General features: G+C 39.3%; 2 protein-coding genes across 5 annotated transcripts in view; one reads left to right on the top strand and one right to left on the bottom strand.

Annotated features, from left to right (window-relative positions):
- Positions 1–2665: 2665 nt before the first annotated feature.
- On the bottom strand, positions 2666–13140 carry LOC123499739 (protein Mpv17-like). 4 transcript variants are annotated; one of them, XM_045248175.1, is made up of 5 exons: positions 12990–13140; positions 7854–8131; positions 7376–7491; positions 6941–7162; positions 2666–6764 (listed from the first exon to the last, which is right to left on the bottom strand). In XM_045248175.1, exons 2-5 carry the CDS (start codon positions 7924–7926, stop codon positions 6639–6641), a joined length of 537 nt encoding a protein of 178 aa, XP_045104110.1. In that variant the 5' UTR covers positions 7927–8131; positions 12990–13140; the 3' UTR covers positions 2666–6638. The 4 variants fall into 4 exon arrangements, with proteins under 4 accessions (XP_045104110.1, XP_045104111.1, XP_045104112.1 ...); XM_045248176.1 differs by having other exon boundaries at positions 12956–13003; XM_045248177.1 differs by lacking the exon at positions 12990–13140 and adding an exon at positions 11493–11540.
- Positions 13141–13921: 781 nt separating this feature from the next.
- Positions 13922–25298, top strand: part of LOC123499775 (dnaJ homolog subfamily C member 22-like) — a 17710-nt gene continuing 6333 nt past the window's right edge. The window contains exons 1-6 of the mRNA XM_045248240.1: positions 13922–14140; positions 15896–15998; positions 16245–16391; positions 18405–18552; positions 19660–19855; positions 20557–20824. Of these exons, the coding sequence (XP_045104175.1) occupies positions 14016–14140; positions 15896–15998; positions 16245–16391; positions 18405–18552; positions 19660–19855; positions 20557–20824 (987 nt within the window). The 5' untranslated portion in view covers positions 13922–14015. The remainder of the gene's footprint in view (positions 14141–15895; positions 15999–16244; positions 16392–18404; positions 18553–19659; positions 19856–20556; positions 20825–25298) is intronic.

The following is a 25298-nucleotide window of genomic DNA, read 5'->3' as shown; positions in this document are numbered from 1 at the left end:
TTAGACGTATGTTAGGCCATAGAAGTGGGTACTGTAGATGTAGATTTACGTTTACATATTGTGCGGCATACTGGAGAGAGCCGATATAAAAAATACGGCGTGAAATAAATTAAGGAGCTGGTGGTAGCTGGTGACATGTCGCATCTATCCGTCCTTGTGGGTGTTGTCCGATTCCATACTTCTAGTCGTGACTTCGATACAATAATGGTTATTTTTCTATTATTACGTGAAAAAATGATAATATTTTTGCAAATCCTTATATTATAAAGTAATGAATGATGGTAAAAATAGATTATCTGCTAATTATTGACGTAATTCAATTATATAGGCGTCAGAAAACCGCAGCCATACATCTACAATGGAACACCTTCAAAACAAGCCCGCGTAGATCAAACCACTTCCAGGACATATAACATAACATAACATAAATAATAGGATAACAAAGGACCACCAGGGCCCATCTAGGTTATCCTGTATCAGTCGCACAGCGACCTCGTCATCAGTACTTAAAGATACACTTACAAGTACACAATACATTATATACTAATTCTAAATATTTGGCCCATTAACAGGGGTAAGTCCTGCAGCGAAATCCTCTACAATTTGTGGTCCCCATACATGGGGATCATGTCTTGTTTAACTATAGTAAATTTCTTATAAAAACTATCATGCAGCGCTATACATAATTATAAATCTAATAAATTTAAGTGCTTATCTAATCTGTTTTTAAACATTGTCAAACTAGTGCTATTTACAACCGTCTCTGGCAATGCATTCCAGAAGTCTACCACCCTATGACTAAAGAAATATTTTCTTATATCTAACCTGCAGCCTTGCTTTCTAATCTTCCTGCCATGATTTCTAGTCCTACTTCCCTCCTCTAAGGTAAAGAAAGATCTCACATCTATGTAGTTTGTATCTGAGAACATTTTAAATAACTCTATCATATCCCTCTTATACATCTCCTCTCAAATGAAAACATGTTTAATTCCTTTAATCTATCTCTATACTCCAGGCACTTCAAAGCTGGTATCATCCTAGTTGCTCTTCTCTGAACTGCTTCTAACATGTTGATATCCTGCCTATAGTGGGGTGACCAGGCCTGTATGCAATACTCTAAATGGGGCCTAACATAGGAATTATATAAGCTACGCACCACTTCCTTACTTTTATAACTAACATTTCTATTTATAAAACCCAGGATCCTATTTGCCCTATTTCTTGCTTCTAAACATTGCTTTGAAAATTTCATAGTCCTGTCTATCACTACTCCTAAATCCTTTCCTTCCTCTACTGCCTCTAGCCAACATCCCTCCATCTCATAGTTAAAGTTTGTGTTGTCTTTACCTAAATGCATAACCTGACACTTTTAGAATTAAACTCCATCTGCCACCTGTCTGCCCATGCTATCAGCCTGTCCAGGTCTCGTTGTATTCTGTAATTGTCCTTTTCACCCTGTACTGCACATGCTATCTTAGTATCATCTGCAAACTTTGATACTTTGCTACTAATTCCTATATCTAAATCGTTAATGTACACCAAGAAAAGAAGAGGTCCTAGCACTGATCCTTGGGGTACCCCACTAACCACTTCCTTCCACTCAGACATTGCCCCATTTAATACTACTCTCTGTTTCCTATCAGAAAGCCATTCACTAATCCAATCAACTAACCTAAGGACTGAAGACCTCTTGTTTTTTATGAGTATTGCGCTGCTCAGTCCTCGGCATATACAAATGACGAAACACTGGTGACCTATAATACTCCCCATCAAGGAATAAATCTCCAAACTCTTCCACCATGCTGCTGTGTTTATGTCTTGACCACAGCGCTGGCTCAGGCGACTGATGTGTATGATAACTTCTCCCAAGGATTGAGATCACAGTGACACGGTCATCTGGCACCATCGACGGTGTCCTCAGCACTGTCCTGTTCAGCATGAACTCAAACATGTTTGGCCTTGCGGTGATGCTACTGAAAACTCCTTTAGTAAATTTGGAAGCTTAATAAACAATGCCAAATAGCTGTGAACATTTCGTGTTCTTCCCGCAAGTGTGCACATGCAAGTGAGTGTATTTTTCTTTATATTTTGAATATTACTGTTTTTAGGGTAATATAGTATGCGGCCCTATAATATTGTGACTTTTTAATGTGACCCTAGCACTGAAAAAAGTTTTCCTATCCCTGGCCTTGTACTTCTTGGTGACAGGCAACATCTTAAATTATTCTATGGTTATCCTAAAGAAATCTTAAAATCACTCTGGATTATTGACCAAATCTGGGAACAAATGTCCAAAGTTCCCAAATTCAAGTCTTCTAGAATTAATTGCATGCACCTATATTTGTTGCTGACGGCTACACCAATGATTCCTCAGCCACTGTAACACTGCTATTTCTGCAAAAGCTAATACGTCCATACATTCCTTCCAACCATTCTCATCCCTCATACAACTTGTAATCCACTCCTTTCTTCCATTCTCATGTATCTCTTCCTCCATTGGCTTCCACATTCATTCTACAGATACAGCTTTCTTGCTATTCTTTCATCAGCCATTCTCTCCAACCTAACCTTGATCATGATGATCTTTGATACCATGTTGAGCAAGGGAAATTTACCATTTTCTTGCATACTAGACAAAAAAAAAAATTAAAACACATGTAGTTTGAGTTGCAAAAAGTACATTGTATTTTCTAAATATATTATGTAGACCTATTAACAGTGGTACAGTACTTATGCTAATTAACCACAATATCAAAAGAAATACACCCAAAGAAATTATGGGAGAGAGAGAGATCTCCGTTCTGAGAAGGGTGGCCAGCTTCCTCAACAGGAAGGGGAGACTGCTGCTGTACAAGGCACAGGTATGGCCCCACCTGGAATATGCAGCACACACACAGAAGGCGGGACAGCATTCAACACTGTGCCTTACGGTTAGTAGATGCTGCACCCCCACCTCACCCAGAGCCTGAGTGTCCTCTCGATACACTAGAACACCACAGAGACGTAGCGGTGATTGTAGTGTTCATAAGGCACAGGTGCAAAAAGTGCCACATCTGGCAGGGCTGCATCATTCTCTAAGGGTCTCCACACGGAGTACGAGAACAATGCTCAATGGTGGTGACGCCGTAGAGGTGCCGCGATCCCACGGTTGTCAGCACCAAAGCACCTTCGCAGGATATGTCTCCAGGATGTGAAATTTGTTCTTGACTGTGGTGCCTCAAGTACAGGAGATGAACACTCACAGTGTCAAACTTATGGCTCATTAGTGGAGACACACTGCCAACTCCTCTGACACTCATCATAACGTGACTCTCAGTGCAGTGCAGTGCGGTGAAAGTGAATAGTGCTCTATTTATATACTGACCATTTTGTATATTATCTATCTTGAGTTTTGTAAATATTGTAAACAAATAGATAGTAGTACCCTTAGAATAGGTAGCACACAACAGTGCCCCTTTGGGTACATGGTCCTTTGTACTAAGTTATGTTTAAATAAGAAAGAGAGAGAGAGAGAAATTTCTTATAAGGTCAATAAGCAAATATATGTAATTTTTGTTAGAAATATCAATTTAGGTTAAATGATATACAAATAAAACCCTCAGGTCACCTTTCACCTGAGTCTATTTTTCCTTCATATGCACATGTACTGTATGTATTTTTACATATGTTGACATGATCTCATCCACCCATAAGTCTGCCCTAAAGACAGCTTCCAACCTCTTACCAAAGTCCAATCAAGTTGAAAAATACAGTATAACCTGATTTCATAAGTTGTTTATATACAGTAACATCCAGTAAGTTTTATTACATAGTTATATTTGGTCAATACTATGCATCATTTTGATCCAGAATTTCTTAACCAGATTATGGCATATCACTACATGACTTTTTTTTTTTATGTAACAATCATTAAACAATTACAATCAATGGGCAATTAATGAGTCTGCCTGTCTCTTTCCAGTTTATTTTGTATTATGACTGATGATATTGTCAACAACTTCTGTCCCTAGGAGTCTTATACAAATTGTAGCTTTGCTGAAGACTGTTCATTGTGGCACTCCACACCTAACTAACGCACATTTCTCAGTGGGACAGCAGATTCGACTCTGCCCAGGTTGTGGATATTTAAGTTTTCTGTTCCTATGTGAATTGGTATTTTTACTTGACATAAAATACCTAATTTGTTATTACCTCTTCAAGGCTGCATGTCATTTGAAAATTCAGTAAAGTTTCTTGGTCTGGCATGTCCCAGCTTGCTCATTGCTACAGGTGGGCATTGCCTAGTTTAGTATTCTTCTGGTAAGAGTTACTCTTGTATTGTGTATTGTAGTACTGTGGCTCATGTAATGTGACCAAGATGATTGAGGTTGTAATATCTATATTATTATCTATATGTAACAGATATTGTATAAAATGAGGCATTGATCACCAATACAAGTCAGTCAGTATACATATATTAACCAGGAACAGTATTAATTTGGAAAAGTGAAGTAAGCAGTTAGATGAGGAACAGTGAGTTAGTGAGAAGAATTTTGACTACAGAGACAGTATTGGACTCACTGCTGTTGTATTCACTTGCACAAGGAATTAAACTTCACAAGTTCTGCCTAGCATATCCTTTTCCATGGGCTGTTACCAGTCTCGCAGTGACTACATACACACACATAGCTGTGCTTAATGTAACAATATCAATGAACTGCTTATTCAATGTTTTATAAAAATCAACATTATCAAATATCTTTAAGGGAACTCATGGGGAGCAGACAGAAAATCTTCATCAGTGTTGCATGTTTAAGTACCTAACCCATACAATGTTTTGTATGTATATAAACACCTAATAGGGAAGTGTTATATGCATATATACATTTTTGCTTTTGAGCCTTGCTATGGTCTTCAACTTTGCCTGTGTATCAAGATATGTCATTATCATAAAAGTAACGAAAAAAAAAAATTGATGTCAGGAATTAATAATTTCAATTGAGTTATAACAAGACTATACACACCATGTCACAGGATGGGCATCCAACTGAATGAAATGGACCAGCTTGTGCAGCCAATTCTTCTCTCCCTGAAAGTAACCCAACACCACCTTCACCATCAACTGACTTCCTGGGAGTGAAGCTTTCATTGCTGAGGCTCAGCTCCAGCAACACTTTTGGGCCACAAGTTAAATGCAGTTCCTCAATGAAAGGGCACCAACACTTGAATGAACAGGACAGCTGACTTAAATATAATTCCCCTCTCTCTCTCTCTCTCTCTCTCTCTCTCTCTCTCTCTCTCTCTCTCTCTCTCTCTCTCTCTCTCTCTCTCTCTCTCTCTCTCTCTCTCTCAGAGTAATTGATATTGTGGATCAAAAAGAAGGATGGGCTGATTGTGTTTATCTCGATCTAAGAAAGGCATTTGTTAAAGTATCTCACAGCAGACTGATCTGGAAGTTGGAAAGTTATGGCAGTATAGGAGGGAAGCTATTGGAATGGATGAAAAGTTATTTGACAGGGAGGAAAATGAAGACAATGGTAAGGGGTAAGAGTTCCCTAAGGGCTGATGTAACAAGTGGAGTTCCACAAGGATTGGTGTTGGCACCCCTAATGTTCCTAATATATGTAAATGACCTATCAGATGGAGTGGGAAGTTATATTAATCTGTTTGCGGATGATGCTAAGATGATGCGACAAGTGAAAACACCGGATGACTGTCTTAGGCTGCAAAGGGGCTTGGATTTCCTGCATGAATGGAGTGTAAAGTGGATGATGGAGTTTAATGCTGACAAGTATCATGTTCTGGAGATGGGAAGAAGTATCCACAGACCACACGCAAGATACAATTTGGGCGGGACTGATATTAAATGTAGAGAGAGAGAAAAAGATCTAGGGGTTGTAATACAGGACAACTAGTCACCAGAGGGACATATAAACAAAATTGTGGGAGAAGGGTTGGCAATAGTAGCTAATATATGAACAACTTTTGTTCACCTTAGTTAGTCTCTGGTAAAGAAAATCATTGAAGCAATTCTGAGGCCAAAACTAGAGTATGCCCAGGTAGTGTGGGCACCGCACCTAAAGAAGCACACAAGGAAGTTAGAAAGGGTGCAAAGAGCTGCAACTGAGTTAGTACCGACCCTCCAAGATATGGATTACCAAGAGATTGCATGCCCTGCAGAAAGAAAGAAGTGAGGAGATATGATTCAGATGTTCAAATGCGTGTAGGGGGTGGACAAGATTGACCGAGAGGACTTCCTCGAGCTAGACACTGAGAGGAGAACGAGAGGTGGTCATGAGTTCAAGCTGAGATTGCCAGGATACACGACTGATATCGGGAAGTATAGCTTCCTAGCGAGAGCTGTTTGTGCTTGGAATGAACTACCTAGAGAGATAGTGAGAGCAAGTAATATTCATAGTTTCAAGGAAAAGTATGATGAGTGGATGAAAGTGAGCAGGACACCACGAGTTTAGCTCATCTTCCACAGCAAATTTATAGGTAAACTCTAAACTCTCTCTCTCTCTCTCTCTCTCTCTCTCTCTCTCTCTCTCTCTCTCTCTCTCTCTCTCTCTCTCTCTCTCTCTCTCTCTCTCTCTCTCTCTCTCTCTCAGATGGCAAGTATAACAATTACAATCTTGCTTGTAGAGAACAACTGGAGACTACTGGCTCCTATTTGTCTTCCATGCCAGATAAGTATTCCAGAATACAGCAAAAGTTTGCACCACTAAAACCTGATGGTGAAGAGATACAAAGGAAAAGTTGATGATCTGCACTGCTGGCCATACCTGAGGAAAAAGACATAGAAACTCAGGTACATGAACCATATAGCATATGAGCATCATGTTTCAAGATGAAAACATAATATATATATATATATATATATATATATATATATATATATATATATATATATATATATATATATATATATATATATATATATATATATGGAAAATCTTACACTCCAATTGGTTAGAATAATGTCTTTGTAGTTTGTCTTTATTTCTTGTTGTATTTGAGCAACTGAGTGGCCCTGTGTGATGCCCAGCACAGATAAAAATGCTCCAAGGAAAGATGGTGCAAAGATCAGCTGATCTGAAGCCACCTTCTTAACAGCAGAAATTCCTTTCCCAGAACCAAACTTGCAATCAAGGAGACCATACCATTTTGTCAGCACAGGACCCTAAGGGAAAATTTAATATAGAATTAAAGATATCTTTTAGTAATAGTATGTAATACCATGAAATTATCTTAAAAAAAAAAAAATATATATATATATATATATATATATATATATATATATATATATATATATATATATATATATATATATAATTACAGCTATGGACTAGGTAGTATTGAAAATAGATTTTAAACTTTAAAGGAAAAAACTCACAACAAAGAAGGTGCCGATAGCAAAGAAGCGTGCAGTTCTCCTCCATTCATATTCATCGAATGACTTGCCTTCAACAAAGAACTGGGAACTGGCATCTCCAACTCCCATCAACGTACCTAATGGACAAACAAATATTAGCACTTGTCTTCTTAAAAAATTCTTCCTTCGATGAGCAATTATTTCTCTCCAATTATGAACAGAAAAGTCATTGACCTACTGGTAATACCAAAGAGCTTATTTCATATTTCTCTCCACTGAAAAGACTGGGAGCAAAAGGGAGGATGGCCTTATTCTGGAGTTTTATCATAATAGTAAAGCAGAAATAATAACAAAGGAAAACAATTTCATAAGTGAGCATCCAGTAACAAACAGTCAACTGCCAAGAAGGATAAGAAATACAAGACTATAAGAAATACAAAGAGCCTTTTGAATTGTTAATGTCTATTTGAATATATATAAATTGTGTTATCAACATTACCTGCCTGAAGACACTGCATTGTAGTGGGGAATTTACTTAATAGGTTTGAATATGCTCTGAGAATAGAACCCATGTTTCTGTTGTGGCCCCTTGGGATACTTGCATTTCACTCACTTATGATTGCCTTACATAAGCATCCATCTACAAGTATCATGTGTTTCTCTCTAATAGTAAGAAATAATTTGTTTAACTCCAGTATGGAAATTCTAGTTCTTCTTGTGACCTTTTCAGCTTTGGATCGCCTAGTAGGTTGCCTGCTGTTCGTTATCCTTCTCAGCCTGTGGGAGGGACAAAAATGAGCACAGACTCAATATCAACACGTCTCCTAACTTTTAACCTCTCTGACATGTTTCCCAGGCCTGCACCAGAAACTTTTTCATCTCTTACTATCTCTTCCCTTTCTTCCTTGCTACCATATAGTCCCAACACAGTGACTGCTTCCTCCAGTCTACTTTGAGCTGTAGTTCACCTATGATTCCATCAATTGCCTCTATAAGTCCACCTCTCTCTCCCTCACATCTATAGCACTCCAATGTAAAGTGTCCAATCGTCTCTCACTCTACTAGAGGTGCATTCTTGGTCCTGCTCATCCTTACTCCTATACCATTTAAGTGTGGACTTGTTCTCCATTTCTGATATCCATCTGTTCCTGCTATTCTTTTTTTTTTTTTTTTTTTTTTTTTTTTTTCTCCTTACCATCTTGCTACTCGACCTCTGCCATTCTTTTTCTATGTTCTCCTTTTTCCACAGTTCCATTTCTTTTTCCAAGATGAGTTTCTCTGTACTCAGTATCTTCTCAACTCACCTATCCTCATTGAGTTCTCTATCTTAAGGAAATTTAGTGTCCCTTTCACTACCATTTCCTTAAATGAACTCCACCTCATTTTACCTCTGATTGCCTCTACTGCTGTACTATTTGGGACCCCTAAACTTTATCTATCTATAATATTCTGTGATCATTTTAACTTCATGAGATCTCTCTCCTGATCAGTGATTTCTGACCCATACAAAAAATGTTTTACTACCATTCCTTACCACAAATTTTAACCTATTTCATACTTGGTAACTGATCTATTCCCACCACTAATCATCCTCCTGGCCTTCCCTTCATTTATTTCCATTTGTTTTTTCTCCTTTTACTCCTTTATTGATTCCTGAACCAAGATATGTATACCTTATCTACTACTTCTAGCACACTGTTCCCCAAGATCCATTCATTACCCCCTTGTGCTATTATACTTTATCACTAGTTCTTGACTTTTTATTATCATGCTCCCCCTAGGAATTTGTCCCTCCCTCAAAACTTCCCTGACATGTATGAATACAATTCTCTCCCAGATTTTAAAGAAAAAGGAGATACTTTTGCATTTTTCATAAACTTATCATTACATTACCATCCTCACATTAAGACCGACATATATTTTTTGAGAAATTCCTGCTTTTCCCAAGGGCTAATGCCCGCCCCCTTGAAAATTACTGAAGCCCCAAAAAAAGTTAAAAATCCCTGATCTATCCTCTTACATTTCCTGTCACTCTATCTATTGTCCAACTACCTTCCACACTCTTCAGCTATTCTAAGTAAGTAACTCCTCCATAATCTATTTCTTCTCAGCAATTAATACCATATATGTCATCTGCATATGCTAGGCCTTGTCATCAATTTCCTCCAATCCTAGCTCCCCTCTCTGATTTCCTAATCCTTACTAATGATGGTAAAAAAAATTAAAAGAGGTCCTTCCTTTGCCAATTATGGTCATTTGTGTTCTTAGACTTTATATGAAATGTGAAATTTGATCTATTTTGGTATCCAAGACCATCTAAGATATATGAAAGCAGAATTATCTAAACTAACCTTACCCTAAAATTAATCTAACCAATACATAATCTAGCTCTGCTGTTCCTGGCATGATGTGTTGAATTTCAAAAGCATATTAATATCAATCAATAACAACTGAGTGCACAAAATAATAAACAATTACAAAATAAACTTGAGGTACAGTGACCATACTATCTCAACATGCAGCATTCATGCCCTACTGGCACATTAACACAAATAATTCCTCTATGTATATGTTAGAGTGAGTCTGGAGACATAATGAACTTTGTTTCACTCCTACATTATTTCCCAAGTTCTCCACGTAAAGTTAACTTCATTACCATGGTACATTCTGATCACCTCTAGCTGCCTAGCACTCTTATCTTCTTTTCCTATGTATGCCAACAATAAATATAAATTTCTCCTATTTACTGTGTTGAAATGTTTTTCTAGGTTTATAAATGTTAGATATACAGGGTGTCCACAAAGTCAGGGAACATAAGAAATTTCACTGTTTTATTTATTTATGTTATTTTTCCTGTCCAGATCAAATGATGGTTCTGTCTAAAGAAGAATGAGGGTGTCCACAAAGTCTAGGTACATAGGAAATTTCATTATTTTATTTATGTTATTTTTAGGCTAGGCTAGGTTAGGTTAGGTTAGACAAATTACTGCCTCAAATTGAGTGCCTGGGCAAAGGACTTCCAAACTGGTTTCAGCAGGATGGGGCCCCAGCCCATTTTGCTACAGCAATGCAGACTTATTCAATCTAGTTCACCTAAATTTTATAAAGTGCATCAAACTATGCTTTGAAAATGATGGAAATCATATTGAAAATATTATTTATTAACATTAGATTTAAATAAAATTGTTTTGTTTTAAAAGTATGTGTTAATCTCCTGTGTACCCAGACTTTGTAGACTAACCTAACCTAACCTAAAAATAACATAATATATAACATAGTGAAATTTCCTATGTACCCAAACTTTGTGGACACCATGTAGTTTACTTCCTAACCTCTTAATTCTTTCTATCAACTCATTCATAACTATTGCATTTTCTAGACTTCTATAATTAGTGTCAAACACGTGGCCTGCTCTCTCTCTCTCTCTCTCTCTCTCTCTCTCTCTCTCTCTCTCTCTCTCTCTCTCTCTCTCTCTCTCTCTCTCTCTCTCTCTGCACACACACACACACACACACACGGCCTGGTAGCTCAGTGGTTAGAGCGCTGGCTTCACAAGCCAGATGACCGGGGTTCGATTCCCCAGCCGGGTGGAGATATTTGGGTGTAATTCACTGTTGATCTGCTGCAGTCTCTGACGAGACAGCCAGACGTTACCCTACGGAACGAGCTCAGAGCTCATTATTTCCGATCTTGGAATAGGTCTGAGACCAGGCACACACCACACACCGGGACAACAAGGTCACAACTCCTCGATTTACATCCCGTACCTACTCACTGCTAGGTGAACAGGGGCTACACGTGAAAGGAGACACACCCAAATATCTCCACCCGGCCGAGGAATCGAACTCCGGTCATCTGGCTGAAGCCAGCGCTCTAACCACTGAGCTACCGGGCCGTGTGTCTCCTTTCACGTGTAGCCCCTGTTCACCTAGCAGTGAGTAGGTAGGGGATGTAAATCGAGGAGTTGTGACCTTGTTGTCCCGGTGTGTGGTGTGTGCCTGGTCTCAGACCTATCTCAAGATCGGAAATAATGAGCTCTAAGCTCGTTCCGTGGGTAACGTCCAGCTGTCTCGTCATAGACTGCAGCAGATCAAACAGTGAAAATTACACACACACACACACACACACACACACACACACGGTAGCTCAGTGGTTGGAGCGCTGGCTTCACAAGCCAGAGGACCAGGGTTCAATTCCCTGGCCGGTGGAGATATTTGGGTGTATCTCCTTTCACGTGTAGTCCCTGTTCACTTAGCAGTGAATAGGTACGGGATGTAAATCGAGAAGTTGTGACCTTGTTGTCCCGGTGTGTGGTGTGTGCCTGGTCTCAGGCCTATCTGAAAATCGGAAATAATGAGCTCTGAGCTCGCTCCGTAGGGTAACGTCTGGCTTTCTCGTCAGAGACTGCAGCAGATCAAACAGTGAAACACACACACACACACACACACACACACACACACATGTGTGCCTGGTCTCAGGCCTATCCAATGATCGGAAATAATGAGCTTTGAGCTCATTCCGTAGGGTAACGTCTGGCTGTCTCCTCAGAGACTGCAGTCCTACCCAAAGATCGGTCTATGAGCTCTCTCACACACACACACACACACACACACACACACACACACACACACACACACACACACACACACACACACACACACGTGAGTGATCTCCAAGGTTTGTCGTCAGTCCAGTCATAACCCTTCCCACTAAAGAAAACAATATTTCTAAGCAAACATTTTTGTATAACATAATTTTGTAAACTATGTGCATATCTGCATTATATATGTTTATTTCTTGACATGAGAATGATATTGAATCTATTCACACACGCACACACATATCATTACGTTTTATATAGATGCATAACGTAACTTGCCACAAGCAACTCAATTAGGACCAGTGAGTGTATTTACCTAGTTGTAGTTTTACAGGGCCTTTATGCTCGTGTGTGTTCACGGTTGCCTGCTGGTCAGTGACCAGTGGTCACCCAGCCACTGGTAATGACAGTCTTTCCCATTACAAAGCAAGCTCAGAACTCATAGACCGATCTTCGGGTAAGACTGAGACCACACCACACTCCCAACACCGGGAAAGTGAGGCAACAACCCCTCGAATTACATCCCTACCCACTTGCTGCTAGGTGAACATGGGCTACACATTTGCCTCGCCGCACCCGGGACTCGAACCCGGCCTTCTCAGTTGTGAACCGAGTGTGCTAACCACTACATTAAGTGGTGTGTAATTCACCTCGGTCGCATGCTGGTTACCCAGCCAGCCTTCCCCATTACGGAGCGAGCTCAGAGCTCATAGACCGATCTTCGGGTAGGACTGAGACCACATCACAACACACACCGGGAAAGCGAGGCCACAACCCCTCGAGTTACATCCCGTACCTACTTACTGCTAGGTGAACAGGGGCCACACATTAAGAGGCTTGCCCATTTGCCTCGCCGCTTACCGGGACTCGAACCCGGCCCTCTCGATTGTGAGTCGAGCGTGCTATAACTATAACCACTACACTACGCGGTGTGAGTGTGTGACAGAGAATGGGAGGAAAAAATTAGATTAAATATCACGTACGTATACCTACTACCTTACCTGCAAATCACAGAAAGATGTTGGTGTGACTTACCTAATCGTCAGCAGACAGTTCTACACCGCCATCGACATCATGCCATGTGCCATGATAAGAGACTTCTTCCTTACTGCCTGCCAGACGCACAACTCATTCATTCGCTCTGGAGCGACGCTGAGTTGACTTTCCTTTCCCTTTTTACTTACTATTGAACTGGCCAAGTGCTTGAAGGATGTGGTTACTCTCCATTGTGTTGTTGTTACTACTACTAATACTACTGTTACTAGTAGTAATAGCTATGATAATAATGATGATGGGGATAACAGTAGTAGGTACTGTAGCTTGTAGAATTTTTTTTTCTTTTTATGCAAGAGGGGAAGCTGTCCAAGGTCAAGAAAAAAAAACTTCGATTGCCAGTTCCCTTAAAGAGTCATAGAGTTAGTTAGCCAATTAAAAATCTGAGATGTTTTGAAATTCCCTCTTAAAAAAAGAAATGAAGTCGTAGGAAGATGGAAATACAGAAGCAGGCAGGGAGTTCCAGAGTTTACCCTCTAGAGAAAGATATAAATGATTGTGAGCACTGGTTAACTTTTACATTAGTAAGTCTTTGCATTCACTCTATACAAGTGTACTTGTAAGTGTATCTTTAAGTACTGATGACGAGGTCGCTGTGCGACTGATAAAGGATAACCTAGATGGGCCCTGGTGGCCCTTTGTTATCCTATTATGTTATGTTATGTTATGTTACCCTCGCTCGAAAGAGATCACCATTTATCCGATTTAACTTTTATCACTTCATTATATACATTTGGGGCTGTTGTATCGGTTTTATTTTCTATCTACCAAGAAAACGCCTTGTTTTTAAGTACGCTAGTTCAATAATGTTATATGATTGAGGTCTTTCGTCAATGTACAACAGTATAACTAATTAATTCCTCTGAAATATCGTGGAGTGGAGTGGAGTGTGTATCTTGCTACCTTGGCAACCACGCCGAGATCAGCTGTGTCGAACCTGTAGCCACCTGGCCTGTCTCCGTTCAGCGACTCTCGAATATCACAGCTGTGGTGTCTGCTTGTGGCCCTATGCAGTATTACGAATTCTACGATGATGGTGACGGTTCTAATGAGGAAAGCGTACCAAAAGACGTCAATCCAGTCGGGTACATTGCTGGTGGAGATCTGGATTTCAAAAAGAGACCCAGACCTAGGTATGTGAGAGAGAGGCTCAAACAGCGGGAAGATTTAACACTTCCATTAGACCACACTGAACTGTAGCCAGCATCCACTTAACTTTCCAACCCATAGTCTGTTGTATAAGTTATGTGTTAGGTAACCATCTAGGGTCAGAAGTAATGGGATACGTTTAGTTCAGTGGCCGGTTCATTGACCTGTAGGAGAGACTGCCGGCAGCCACACCTAAGAAACCTCTAAGGAGTATTTACAAGTAGGTACTGATATGTTAGGATAGATGTTTTGATCATGAGTGGGTCTGTCTTTTCGGGCCAGGTTTTATTTATTTAGTAATATTTATCATAATATATATATATATATATATATATATATATATATATATATATATATATATATATATATATATTTTATTCATTTATTTATATTTATTTTTATTTTATTTATTTATTTATTTATTTATTTTTTATTTTTATTTTTTTTATTTATTTATTTCATTTTTTTCGGGGGAAGGGGGGCAGAGTATCTTATAAGGAAATGGTATATTTTGTTCAAAAACACTGATTTCAGGGACATGTATTTCTTCATAAGTCTTTTGCCTCATTTCACCCAATCCTTCAAACTGGCTCTGGGGCTTGTGGGCTAGTGTTGTATCACCTTCAGTAAACAATTGGCACTGCCCTAATGTACACATCCTGCTTGCTCTCCATGTTTCCGGCTCCCCCGTCCACGTCTCTTTCACCCAGTTAATTTGACGTCACATATAAAAAGCCACGCTATTGGTCAACAAGGGAAAGAGAGATAATAGATGGAGGAAATGGGATTAAAACAGGAGATAGAAAAAAATGGAGGAAATGGAAATAAAATAGGACAAAAAGGAATAACACAAGAGATAGAAAGGAAAATTAATATGAGGAAATGGGAATGAAAATATGATCATGAATAAGGAAATAGGAAGAAATGATAATAATACAGTGGATAGAAAGAAAAATGGATAATGGACAAGGGAAGAGTATAATGAATAAGGAAATAGGAGAAAATGGTAATGAATAAGGGATTGAAGGAAATGGTAATTAAGCAGCAGATAGAAAAGTGGATAATGAACGGGGAAAGAGGGTAATGAATAAGGGAACAGGGGTGGGGGGGGATTGCGTGTGTATGTGTGTTGTTGACCAATAGTATGGCTTTATATATGAGACATCAAATCAGCTGGGTGAAGGAGTTGTGAAGGGGGAGCCAGAAATGGAGAAGAGCTGGTGGGATATTTATATTAGGAAATTGCCATAATTTTTCAATACAAATTTACAAATCCTTCCTTTCCTAAACATGTCCACTTGTTTGTAAACATTAACTCACATTTTATTGTCTTAACTTTGATATCAGTGTTTATGGTGAATTTTAGACCACTCATATCCAACAAATAATTTAGGCAAGTATTGTAAAAGGTATACTGCATCATGACTTTGGCAAAAATCTATAAATCAAATAAAATTACTTGGGCAATTATTTTATGAAGGTAATGATATCAACTGCATGACACAGTGAGCGTCATACTTTACATAGTACGACAAAACAGAAATAGAGAATTTGCAAAATATTTCCTTAGTAATTCAATTCTATACAGGTTTTTATCTTCAGAAACAGTAGAGGTGAAACATAGTTTGAGACCCAGTTATGATCAGTATATCAGCCCAAATAGTTTGAAAGATAATTTTATATGATGTAACATGTAGATATTCATTTAGCTAGAGGAAGTTTTATTTCTTCTCTAACAGACCTGTCAAAAAAGCTACTAAGAGCATTTGGATTGCATATATCTGCTGGTTGCTAGGAGGATGGTGCAGCTTACATTTGATTTACCTGAGACGGGAACGCCAGGTAAGATTCCTAAGCTGTGCAAAGCAAATTAAGGACTTCACTTAATGATTAGCTTTATTTTTATTTATTATTATTATTTTTTCTTTTTTATCATGGATAACATTTTCTTGCACACCTGTTGATCATCACTTTTGTCAATATACGTACCATGAAAGTAAATCATACTAAATCATAGTAGCATTTGGTAGAGTAATCTAGCTATTACACTGTTTCATCTTTTCCTAATGATGTGTACATATATTCCAGGCATTGATTTGGTACACAACTTTTTTTGGCTTTGCTGGAGTTGGAATAGTACGTGATTTCTTCCGCATCCCTGAATATGTCCGAGATATTAATGAAAGCAATCAATATGTTGAGCAACTAACATCAAAGATGAAGAAGTACAAGAAGGTAATGGATTGATAGTATTAATTCGGTGTGTTGCTTAAAATTTTGTGAATAGCTGGAATGCCATCTATTTACTTGATCAAAAGTACATGTCACCTATTTTATCTAAATTTGTGAAACTTCAAACTTTATAAGTACATTGATATGATTGTTTGTTTATTTTTATTAAAACTTGTTTGATATTCCAGCTTTATAAAAGACTAATCAGTCCCTTTGTGGCAGTAAGACAAAAATCTTGTAAATTTTCCTTCTTTAATGTGTACAAAAGGCAGCGCGCCTACAGAGAACGGCGTCAGCAGCAGGAGTGGCGGGCAGAGAGACTGCTTCAGTAGGGCGGAGGGCAGGTGCTTGAGCGACTCTCTGACTAGAACTACCCACTCCTCACTCTGCCATTAACATCCTCACCTCGGTGGCTGACATCACTCCTGCCGACACCATAGCTCGAACCTGCTTCACGGCTACAATAGAACCACAACCAGTTTATCCCAACAATGAAATGACACTTAAATATAAAAGGAATCCACAACATACATACACCAAACAGCCAGACCACTCCCGCAGTCTGTCCGCACACACATCACTGTCTGCTGTGAAGGCTTCCATGTGTGTATTCAGCTCCCGGAAGTCCATCATGGGTCACACTTTCTTCTTGTTCTCCTGTATGACCGCCATGAGTGGTATTAGGCCCTTAGCTGGTCCATACTTGCTTTCATCATATGGTAGTAACCATCCATCAGTTATCCATTTCTCGAGCTCTTCCTCATATAATTTCCTTGCGTCCCATCTCACAGAATAGGCCTCCACTTGGTTCTGTAAGACACTTGGCTCCTTATTCTCGGCCCACTTCCACGCTGCAGTCCAGTAATTTGCCATGGGATCGTAGGTAGCACAAGTCGCGCTCATCGATTTCCATCGCGGTGGCAGCCGTGCACCGCAGACTTAACGGGGTTGAAGCATGCTTCATCTTGCTCACTAATTGTCACTCCTTCGAGGGCTCTTATACCATCCATGCCGAGGATGAACGTATATCCAAGGGGCTTCCTGGCAGTTACACACACTCACAGTTCAAAAGCGGTCCCCGCGCCACACTGAAGGCGCACAAAACTAGTCCCCTCACACTGCCACTCTTCCCCACTTACAGTAATCATGCTGACTGCATCCCTAGACCACCACTCGCAGCAGGACATGTGCGCGATGCTCATGGAACACCCTGTGTCCACCAACACTCTGCTGCACGCCCCCCACGCTCACCACAGCACTTGGCAACGCCACGTTCACTGACTGCCGCGAGAGGAGGCTGGCGCTGACTCCTCCTCCACGTTCGTTTCCTGAGCAGGCGGACGCAAAATGGCCAAGACCACCACAACGATAGCACCTCACTCTGCGTCGAGGACATCCTGGACCACTCCGCCATTAACGTCCTCACCTCCGTGGCTGACGTCACTCCTGCCGACTCCGTAGCTCGAACCTGCTTCACAGCTACAATAGAACCACATCCAGTTTATCCCAACAATGAAATGACACTTAAATATAAAAGAAATCCACAACATACATACACCAAACAGCCAGACCACCCAATGACTCGAACAAGCCACAATACATTCACGCACACTAACACCCTTCCCTTCCCTTCAAGAATGGTTTAATTCCTACAGAGATATGAAAAGATATAGAAAGTGCACCAGTGTGCACTAGGGCAAACCAAATTGCTAGATGACGGTATTTGAAAGAAAATCGCAAGTAATTAGATAACTGAAGACATCATAATTATTTCTACAAGTTCATCAGCAACACAGGTGAAAGTTCTAAATATGGGAGGTATTTCTACCACTGTGTGTGTGTGTGTGTGTGTGTGTGTGTGTGTGTGTGTGTGTGTGTGTGTGTGTGTGTGTGTGTGTGTTATTTAGTCAGAATTTATTCTTCTTGTTTATTTATCTTTATAATTTGTAATTTATTATGTATTATTCATTATTTATTTTTTATATTTATTTATTATTTCTTTTCCTATCCTGACAGCCTCCATTCAGTTTGGTCCGATTTGTTGGCCAGATACTGACAGGGAATTCATGGAGTTTCCTTTTAGGGGCTGCAGTACCCAGGGAGCCAATATTTGGTGTGTCCCTTGTGCCACTCATTCATCTGGCTCCTGTAGGAGCAGCTTTAGGTAAGATATATCTCAAAGAAAATTTTTTATTAGTTGAGCTTTGATCATGCTTTAAGGAAACTTATAATGACACAGGAGTCTTTGATGACTTTGATTTCATGGGAAGATATCAGTGTTTTGCTGTGCTTACAGTGTGATTATACAGTGGTGCCTCACGATAACAGACACTTCGGAGGTTAGGGTGTGTCTGTTACTGAGAGACCTTTAACCTCCCCACACCCTATTTTTCCCCTTTTTGGAGAAAGAGAGAGCCTGAGTTAACGAAGTGCAGATGACAAAAAACATCAGAAACTCTTCAATTACTCGATTTTTGTCGCCATTTACCAGTCTCTGGAGGTCTACAATTTCATTTCTTTCCTCTTTTAACTGAGGGTAATTTAGTAAGAAGTGGATTAGGTTTCCTCTTCTAGATGCACTGGTGGAAAGAAACAATAATACACCTGCTTCTCTCTCTCTCTCTCTCTCTCTCTCTCTCTCTCTCTCTCTCTCTCTCTCTCTCTCTCTCTCTCTCTCTCTCTCTCTCTCTCTCTCTCTCTCTCTCTCTCTCTCTCTCTGTGTGTGTGTGTGTGGCAGTGTCATTATCCTCGCTTGGCCAACAACATTCAAACACATTCACACCAGAAGGCTGTAGGTCCAACCAGCCTGGGAGCCCATTTTACTACAGGTATCACTCTCCCCACAGCCAAGCAGTCGCAGTTCTCCACCTAATTACAAGTTTTGTAAATTGTGGACCAACAAAACGAGTCAATGATATGTAGCATGCAGGAGTAGATAAACACAGGCCTTTTTTGGCTTGTTTATTGTGTCATGTGTATTCATCTGCATGGCCACTGGGAAACAATGGATTTGTAGGGAAAAAGAAAGAAAAAAAAAAGAACTGCCATTATGGTCCACCAAAAAAATGGTTAGTATCTGGTCAATCCTTTACTGAGTGAAATCTTTTACTGTGAGATATGTTATCACGAGGCACCACCGTATTGATTTACTCATTAACAAATTGTTCACTAGCCTCTTATTTTATTATCTGATTTCCATGATCATTTAGTGAATGTAAAATCACTTACTGCAATGTGGTGGGTTTTATAACTAGTATTGATGCATTTGCAGCTGTGTGGATCATTGGAAATATAGGAAGGGAACGAGGGAACTTAAAATGGGCCATGATTGGTGCTTTGGGAGTTGTTCCCATCTCCTTCATCCACCCGCCTGTTACTAACTTCAGTGCAGTTACCTCTACCGTACTCTTCAATTGGAAAGGAAAAGAATGGCTAAGAACACCGTACCCAAAAATTCACATTTGCAGGTAAGTTAGATTTTCTTGGTTAAATTCAGGATTGTCTAATTTTGATAGTCAGTTTAACTTAGATTTGGAAGATGAATTTGTTTAGAAAATAATGAACTTGTATATCTTTGGGTTAAACATTAAAAGAATGAAGGAAAGTAGGTACTAATGTTCAAATTCAATATTGTTGAGCACATCCATACCATTTAATATTGGTTAAATATGAGATATGCAGCTTGGGCACTGGCTTAATAAAGATGCATTGTGGAGTGGTGGTGTGAGTGAAAAGCAATACACTGAGGGTCTTTATTCTTAATTAGAGGATGAAGAGTAGAGAGTTAACAAAAAAAATGTACGTGAAAGAAATTAGAGATCCTATAGAAGAGAGGGGCTTCTTGGGAAGTGTAGCAGTGTAAAGTAGTAATATGTGACAGAGGTGTTAGTGGAGGCAGAGTACTATTCCCTTGAGAAGATGCTTCCTCAGAGAATGAGGCATCAGACAGGTAGACAGATTACTACATAGATACATAAACTGAATACTGTTAAGATTCATAAACTTGGATAGTCTAGACACACTAGGGATGATTATCATTAGATGGGTATTTATAATGTTAGACTGTTGTCTAAGAAAAGAAAGTAAATTTGCTCTTGTAACATTTACTCTTTTTGAATATGTGTAATAATCTTGTGAAAATGTTTTCTGACATTTTCATTGTCAACAGGCGTTTGGCAACCTTATTCATGTGTGGACTTGTATTCACAAGTCTGTGGGCATCTCATTTCTACTTCAATGCCACAGTCACAGACAAGAATGGAGATGAAATCAAGATGAGGGATGCTGCTAAGAATTTCATCAACTCTCCAATGTTCCTTGAGTTTAAGAGAAACTTGGGGGTGCTTTACAGTAACATATTGGAATATGGCTGGAAAACTGCTTGGACTAACTTTATTGAGCTCCTTGATCCACAAGGGGAAACACATGCTTTGAAGGTGACTTGTAGGGATGTCTCCAAGATTTGCATTCATTAATTTTTTTTATTACATTGAAGTAGTATATGGTTGTGAGGTAAATTTCTTGAATTTTTACTTGTTATCTTGTCTTGAGATGCAGATTACTTGTTATTCACTGTAATACTGTGATCATTAATTTTTATAACAAGTGTTTTCTAGTTACCTTTAAGAGCCCAACTAATGTTTATAGACACACACACACACACACACACAAAGAACAATGTATATATATATATATATATATATATATATATATATATATATATATATATATATATATATATATATATATATATATATATATGGAAGGTATGAAAATATAGACGGCAGTGCCATCAATGTAAACAGGTGAGCCAGACCTAGAGGAGCCAGAAACAAGATGATAGAAACATCTTTGGGATTATGACAGCTGGGAAGTTGGAGTAATGAAAGGAAATTTTCTAGATTTGAGGAGGAAAAAACCAACATGTGAAGGATGATAACAGTAGAAAAAAAAAATTTGGTGTCTGAGGGAGATGATCACCAAGATTTTTGAGAAACAGGATCAGTTGATTCTGGAAAACCGAGGGCTAAGGGAAAGATGTGACGAGTTAGGGAATGCTGTTAAAATTAACAATGAGATGAAGAAAATTCTAGATGAAATAGAAAGGAAAAACTGTGCCCTTAATGGCAAATGTGAAGACTACGCAATGGTGCTGCAAGTTCTAGAGAAAAAAAATAGCCACTAATGTGGGGCAGAAAAGGGTATAAGTGAAACCAATAACTGGAAATATTAAAGAAGGTCTGGAAAAAAGAAAAAGAGGAAGAAAAGGTGAATTTTGCAGAAGAGAAAAAATGAAGGACACAGTTATAGAACTGATCAAAGAAAAGGAAGAGCTAGTGAGAGATACAGTAGATAAAAAGAAATGTATGATTGTATATCAACTACAAGAAAAGAAAACAGTGAAATTTGTAAGGGAGAAGGAGGAGAAAGAGATGATTAAGCAGCAGTTCAAGATGAAGAACAGAAACTAGAAAAAGAAATGGAAGAAATATACAGACTTGATAAATATAGTGAGGAGACTAAAAGACCACTAAAATTTTTAAGATATATTGCAAGTAGGGAAAGAATAAATTTTAGCGAAGACTGGAAAGCTGTCAGAAAAGACAGAATATAGCATTTGGATAAGGAGAGATATGAAGCAGGAAGAAAGGGAAAAAGAGAGAACTGAGAAGTGAAGCTAGGGGAAAAAACGAGAGAAGGACAGAGAACAAGAAGAAATCTTACTGGAGAGTGCTAGACAGGAGGCTGAGGAAATGGTATGTTCGGGAATGGGAAAGAAAGCATTAAGAGTCATCTATGCAAACATAGATGGATTTATATCAGGAAGATTGGAAGTGAGAGATTATATATTGGAAAAAGGACAAGGTATGTGTAACAGAAACAATGTTAAACAAAGACGTCCAAGAAAATTTTAAAGTGCAGGTATATAATGTTTGGAGAGACAGTAGGGGAAAAGCAGGAGGAATATTGATAATGACTCGAGAGGATATGTAGATGGAAGAGGTACAGTATGGAAAGTGACTGGCAGAGGTTTTAAGCATAACAATTAGGGAGGGAAAGGAGGAGTATCATAGTAACATATGTGCCACTGAAGACTGATATATGGAGACGATGTGCACAAAGAAATGCAGAATGTAGTGCTAAATTGCTTGGGCATTATATTAAGAAAAGACAGAAGAGTGCTACTTGTTGGGGATCTAAATGGCAAACATGTGAATTGGAAAGAAATGGATATAGACAGTTCATGTTGGGCAATGGAGGGAAAAAGTGTTACAACTGGCAATGGTAAACACAATGGACCAGTGGGTGAAGGACTATACAAAAGAAGAACCACTTGTGCTGGATTAGATAAAAAAAAAAAAAAATACATCCAACCATCAAATATCATAGCCCAATAGGCAAAAATGATCATGTGGTTCTAGAAATTGATTAGAAGATCAGATATTTTGAAATATAATGACGGATACAAACAAAAAGATTGAATCATGCCAAGACAAATTTTAAAGGATTATGAAATTACCTTGGTAGTATTGACTGGAAGGAAGTCATGCAAGGCAAGACAGTCCAAGAGAAGTATGAAATATTCCTAGTCAAGTACAATGGGTAGATAAAGAGATATGTTCCAGAATACAGAGTAAAGTGGAGCAAACACATGTGGTACAATGCTACATGTGCAAAACCTAATAAATGTAAGGATACAGCTTGGAAAAAATTAAGGAAGCTTTATAAGTATATATGTATGTTACTATAGTCCTGCTCCTCCAACAATGTGGATTGGGTGCGGCTGTGTTGGGGAATTCCCGCTGTACAGTGGTGAAGCATGTCTCATAGCCAGTGATGCAGCAGAGTTCTAATATTAGTAAAACTTTAGCAAATATGGTCAGCAAATATACATACGCATTTAGCCTTAGTATTACAACGTATGAGAGAGCAGTAAACTTATTATTGATAATATATTCATAAGCCTGGCAAGAAACGTGGCATACATATTTTACAGTGTTGCTAAAAAAAAAATAATATACTTATAAAGAGGTTTCCTTGCGGTTTGGGATGGGTAAATAGTTCCATAGTTATAATTAGATTATATCGTGAAGGAAAGTACTTTAAAATAAGCTGACATAAGTAAGAAAAAAACTACATTCAAATCTTCACGGCAGCAACACCAATCACGCCCGCCATCCATACAGGTGATGGGAGGTCAGCTGCGGTGTCCTTGACCAGGAAGAAAGAGAGGGGGAGGAAGAGGGAGGGGTAAGAGAGAGGGAGGAAGAGGGAGAGAGGGGGGGTAGCCAACGAGGGATTAAAGGTATGGCAGCGCTGTCCTCCCGCTATTTCCCATGGGGGCCGCACCCAATCCACATTCTTAGACGAGCAGGACTATAGTGGCTTACCACAGGGTTCAATTATGCCCCAAGTATATATTAATGATATACAAGAGGGTTTGAGTAGCTATGCAAATTTGTTTGCAATCAATCAATCATGGGGGGCATACGCCAGGGGGGCGCGTCGCCTCGCCTACCCTATGGCGCCACTCCAGGCGGTCACGCCTCGCAAGTCTCCATGCAGGCTCCCTTCCCATGCCAAGTAACTCCCAGCAGGAGGCATCAATTTGCTGCCGCCATGAGTTCTGTTGATGTCCCCTTGGCCTTCTCTGTGCTGGGTTATCCCTTTCAGAGATAGCCTGATATGCAGGATCGGCTTCCAGGTAGCGTGCCACATGCCCATATTGTCACAGTTAGCATTGACAGACTATGCTGGTAATCGGCCTCGAATCAGTCTCGCTGGGCAATCACTGATTTAACAGTCATACCAGTGGTACCTCATGATCCTACGAAGGCATCTAGTACCAAAGACATCAATTCGCCTCTTCAGCTCGGTGTTCAGTGTCCATATCTCACAACTGTAGAGTAAGACAGGGATCACCAACGGCTTGAAGATCCGAATCTTTGTCCATTTGCACAGGTACCAACAACGCCAAATACTCGTGTTGAGCGAATCCATAATGCTGTGAGCCAGGCCAATCCATCGTACAATTTCTTAGCTCGACCCAACATCATTATGCACTACACTATAAAAATTCTTGAGAGTAATAAGGAACAAGGAGGACTGTATGGAATCGCAGAAAGATATTGACAAAATCTGGGAATGGAGCCAAAAGTAGAAATTAGAATTTAATACTAGGAAATCCTATATAATGGAAATGGGTAAAAGTAATAGATGTACATGGGAATACAAAATGGGAGAAAAGGTTATTATGAAAAGGAGAGAAGAGAAAGACATGGGAGTTATTATACAAGACATTCTGACTCTAGAAGGACACATGAATGTGTTATTTGCTTCAACATGCAAGACACTAACAAATATCAGGACATGGACAAGAGTATGGTGAGAAAGATCATGACCACTATGATAAGATCTGGACTAGAGTAGGCAGCAGTGATGCAGTCACCATACAAGCAGAAGGACATGAGGAAACTAGAAAGGATCCATAGGATGTCTAGAAAGATGGTGCTAGAAATAAAGAATCTTCCCTATGAAGGAAGATTGAAGGAAATGAAACTACCAACTTTGAAGAATAGATTGAAGAGAGAGATCTAATAACGATATATAGATAGTTAACCATATGGAAAAGATAGGTAGACAAGACCTGGTATCACAGACTGAGGATGATAGTTGAACAAGAGGACACTCCAAGATCATGAGAAGTCAGTGTTTGAGGAACATTAACAAGTTGAGTTTTCAACATAGGACGGTGGACTTCTGGAACAGCTTGAGTGAAGAGATTGTTGCAGCAGAGAGTGTGCATAAATTTAAGGAAAAATTGGATAAAAGTAGATATGGAGACAGGTCACTATGAACCCTCCTCGAACCCTGTAATGTACAACTAGGTATATACACACACACACACAC

Source organism: Portunus trituberculatus, chromosome 50 (genome assembly GCF_017591435.1).
Source record: "Portunus trituberculatus isolate SZX2019 chromosome 50, ASM1759143v1, whole genome shotgun sequence".
Classification (NCBI taxonomy): Eukaryota; Metazoa; Arthropoda; class Malacostraca; order Decapoda; family Portunidae; genus Portunus; species Portunus trituberculatus.
Note: the sequence above shows the minus strand (reverse complement) of the source record. Positions and strands in the feature narration are given on the sequence as shown.

What these genes read in the sequence shown, in the direction of transcription:
- LOC123499739 (XM_045248175.1), bottom strand. Translation starts at nt 7,926, where the DNA reads ATGGGTTCTATTCTCAGAGCATATTCAAACCTATTAAGTAAATTCCCC. An exon ending in CTATCGGCACCTTCTTTGTT is followed by an intron (nt 7,163 to 7,375) that starts GTGAGTTTTTTC and finishes ATTTTCCCTTAG; the next exon opens with GGTCCTGTGCTGACAAAATG. An exon ending in TTATTCTAACCAATTGGAGT is followed by an intron (nt 6,765 to 6,940) that starts GTAAGATTTTCC and finishes CTTTTTCCTCAG; the next exon opens with GTATGGCCAGCAGTGCAGAT.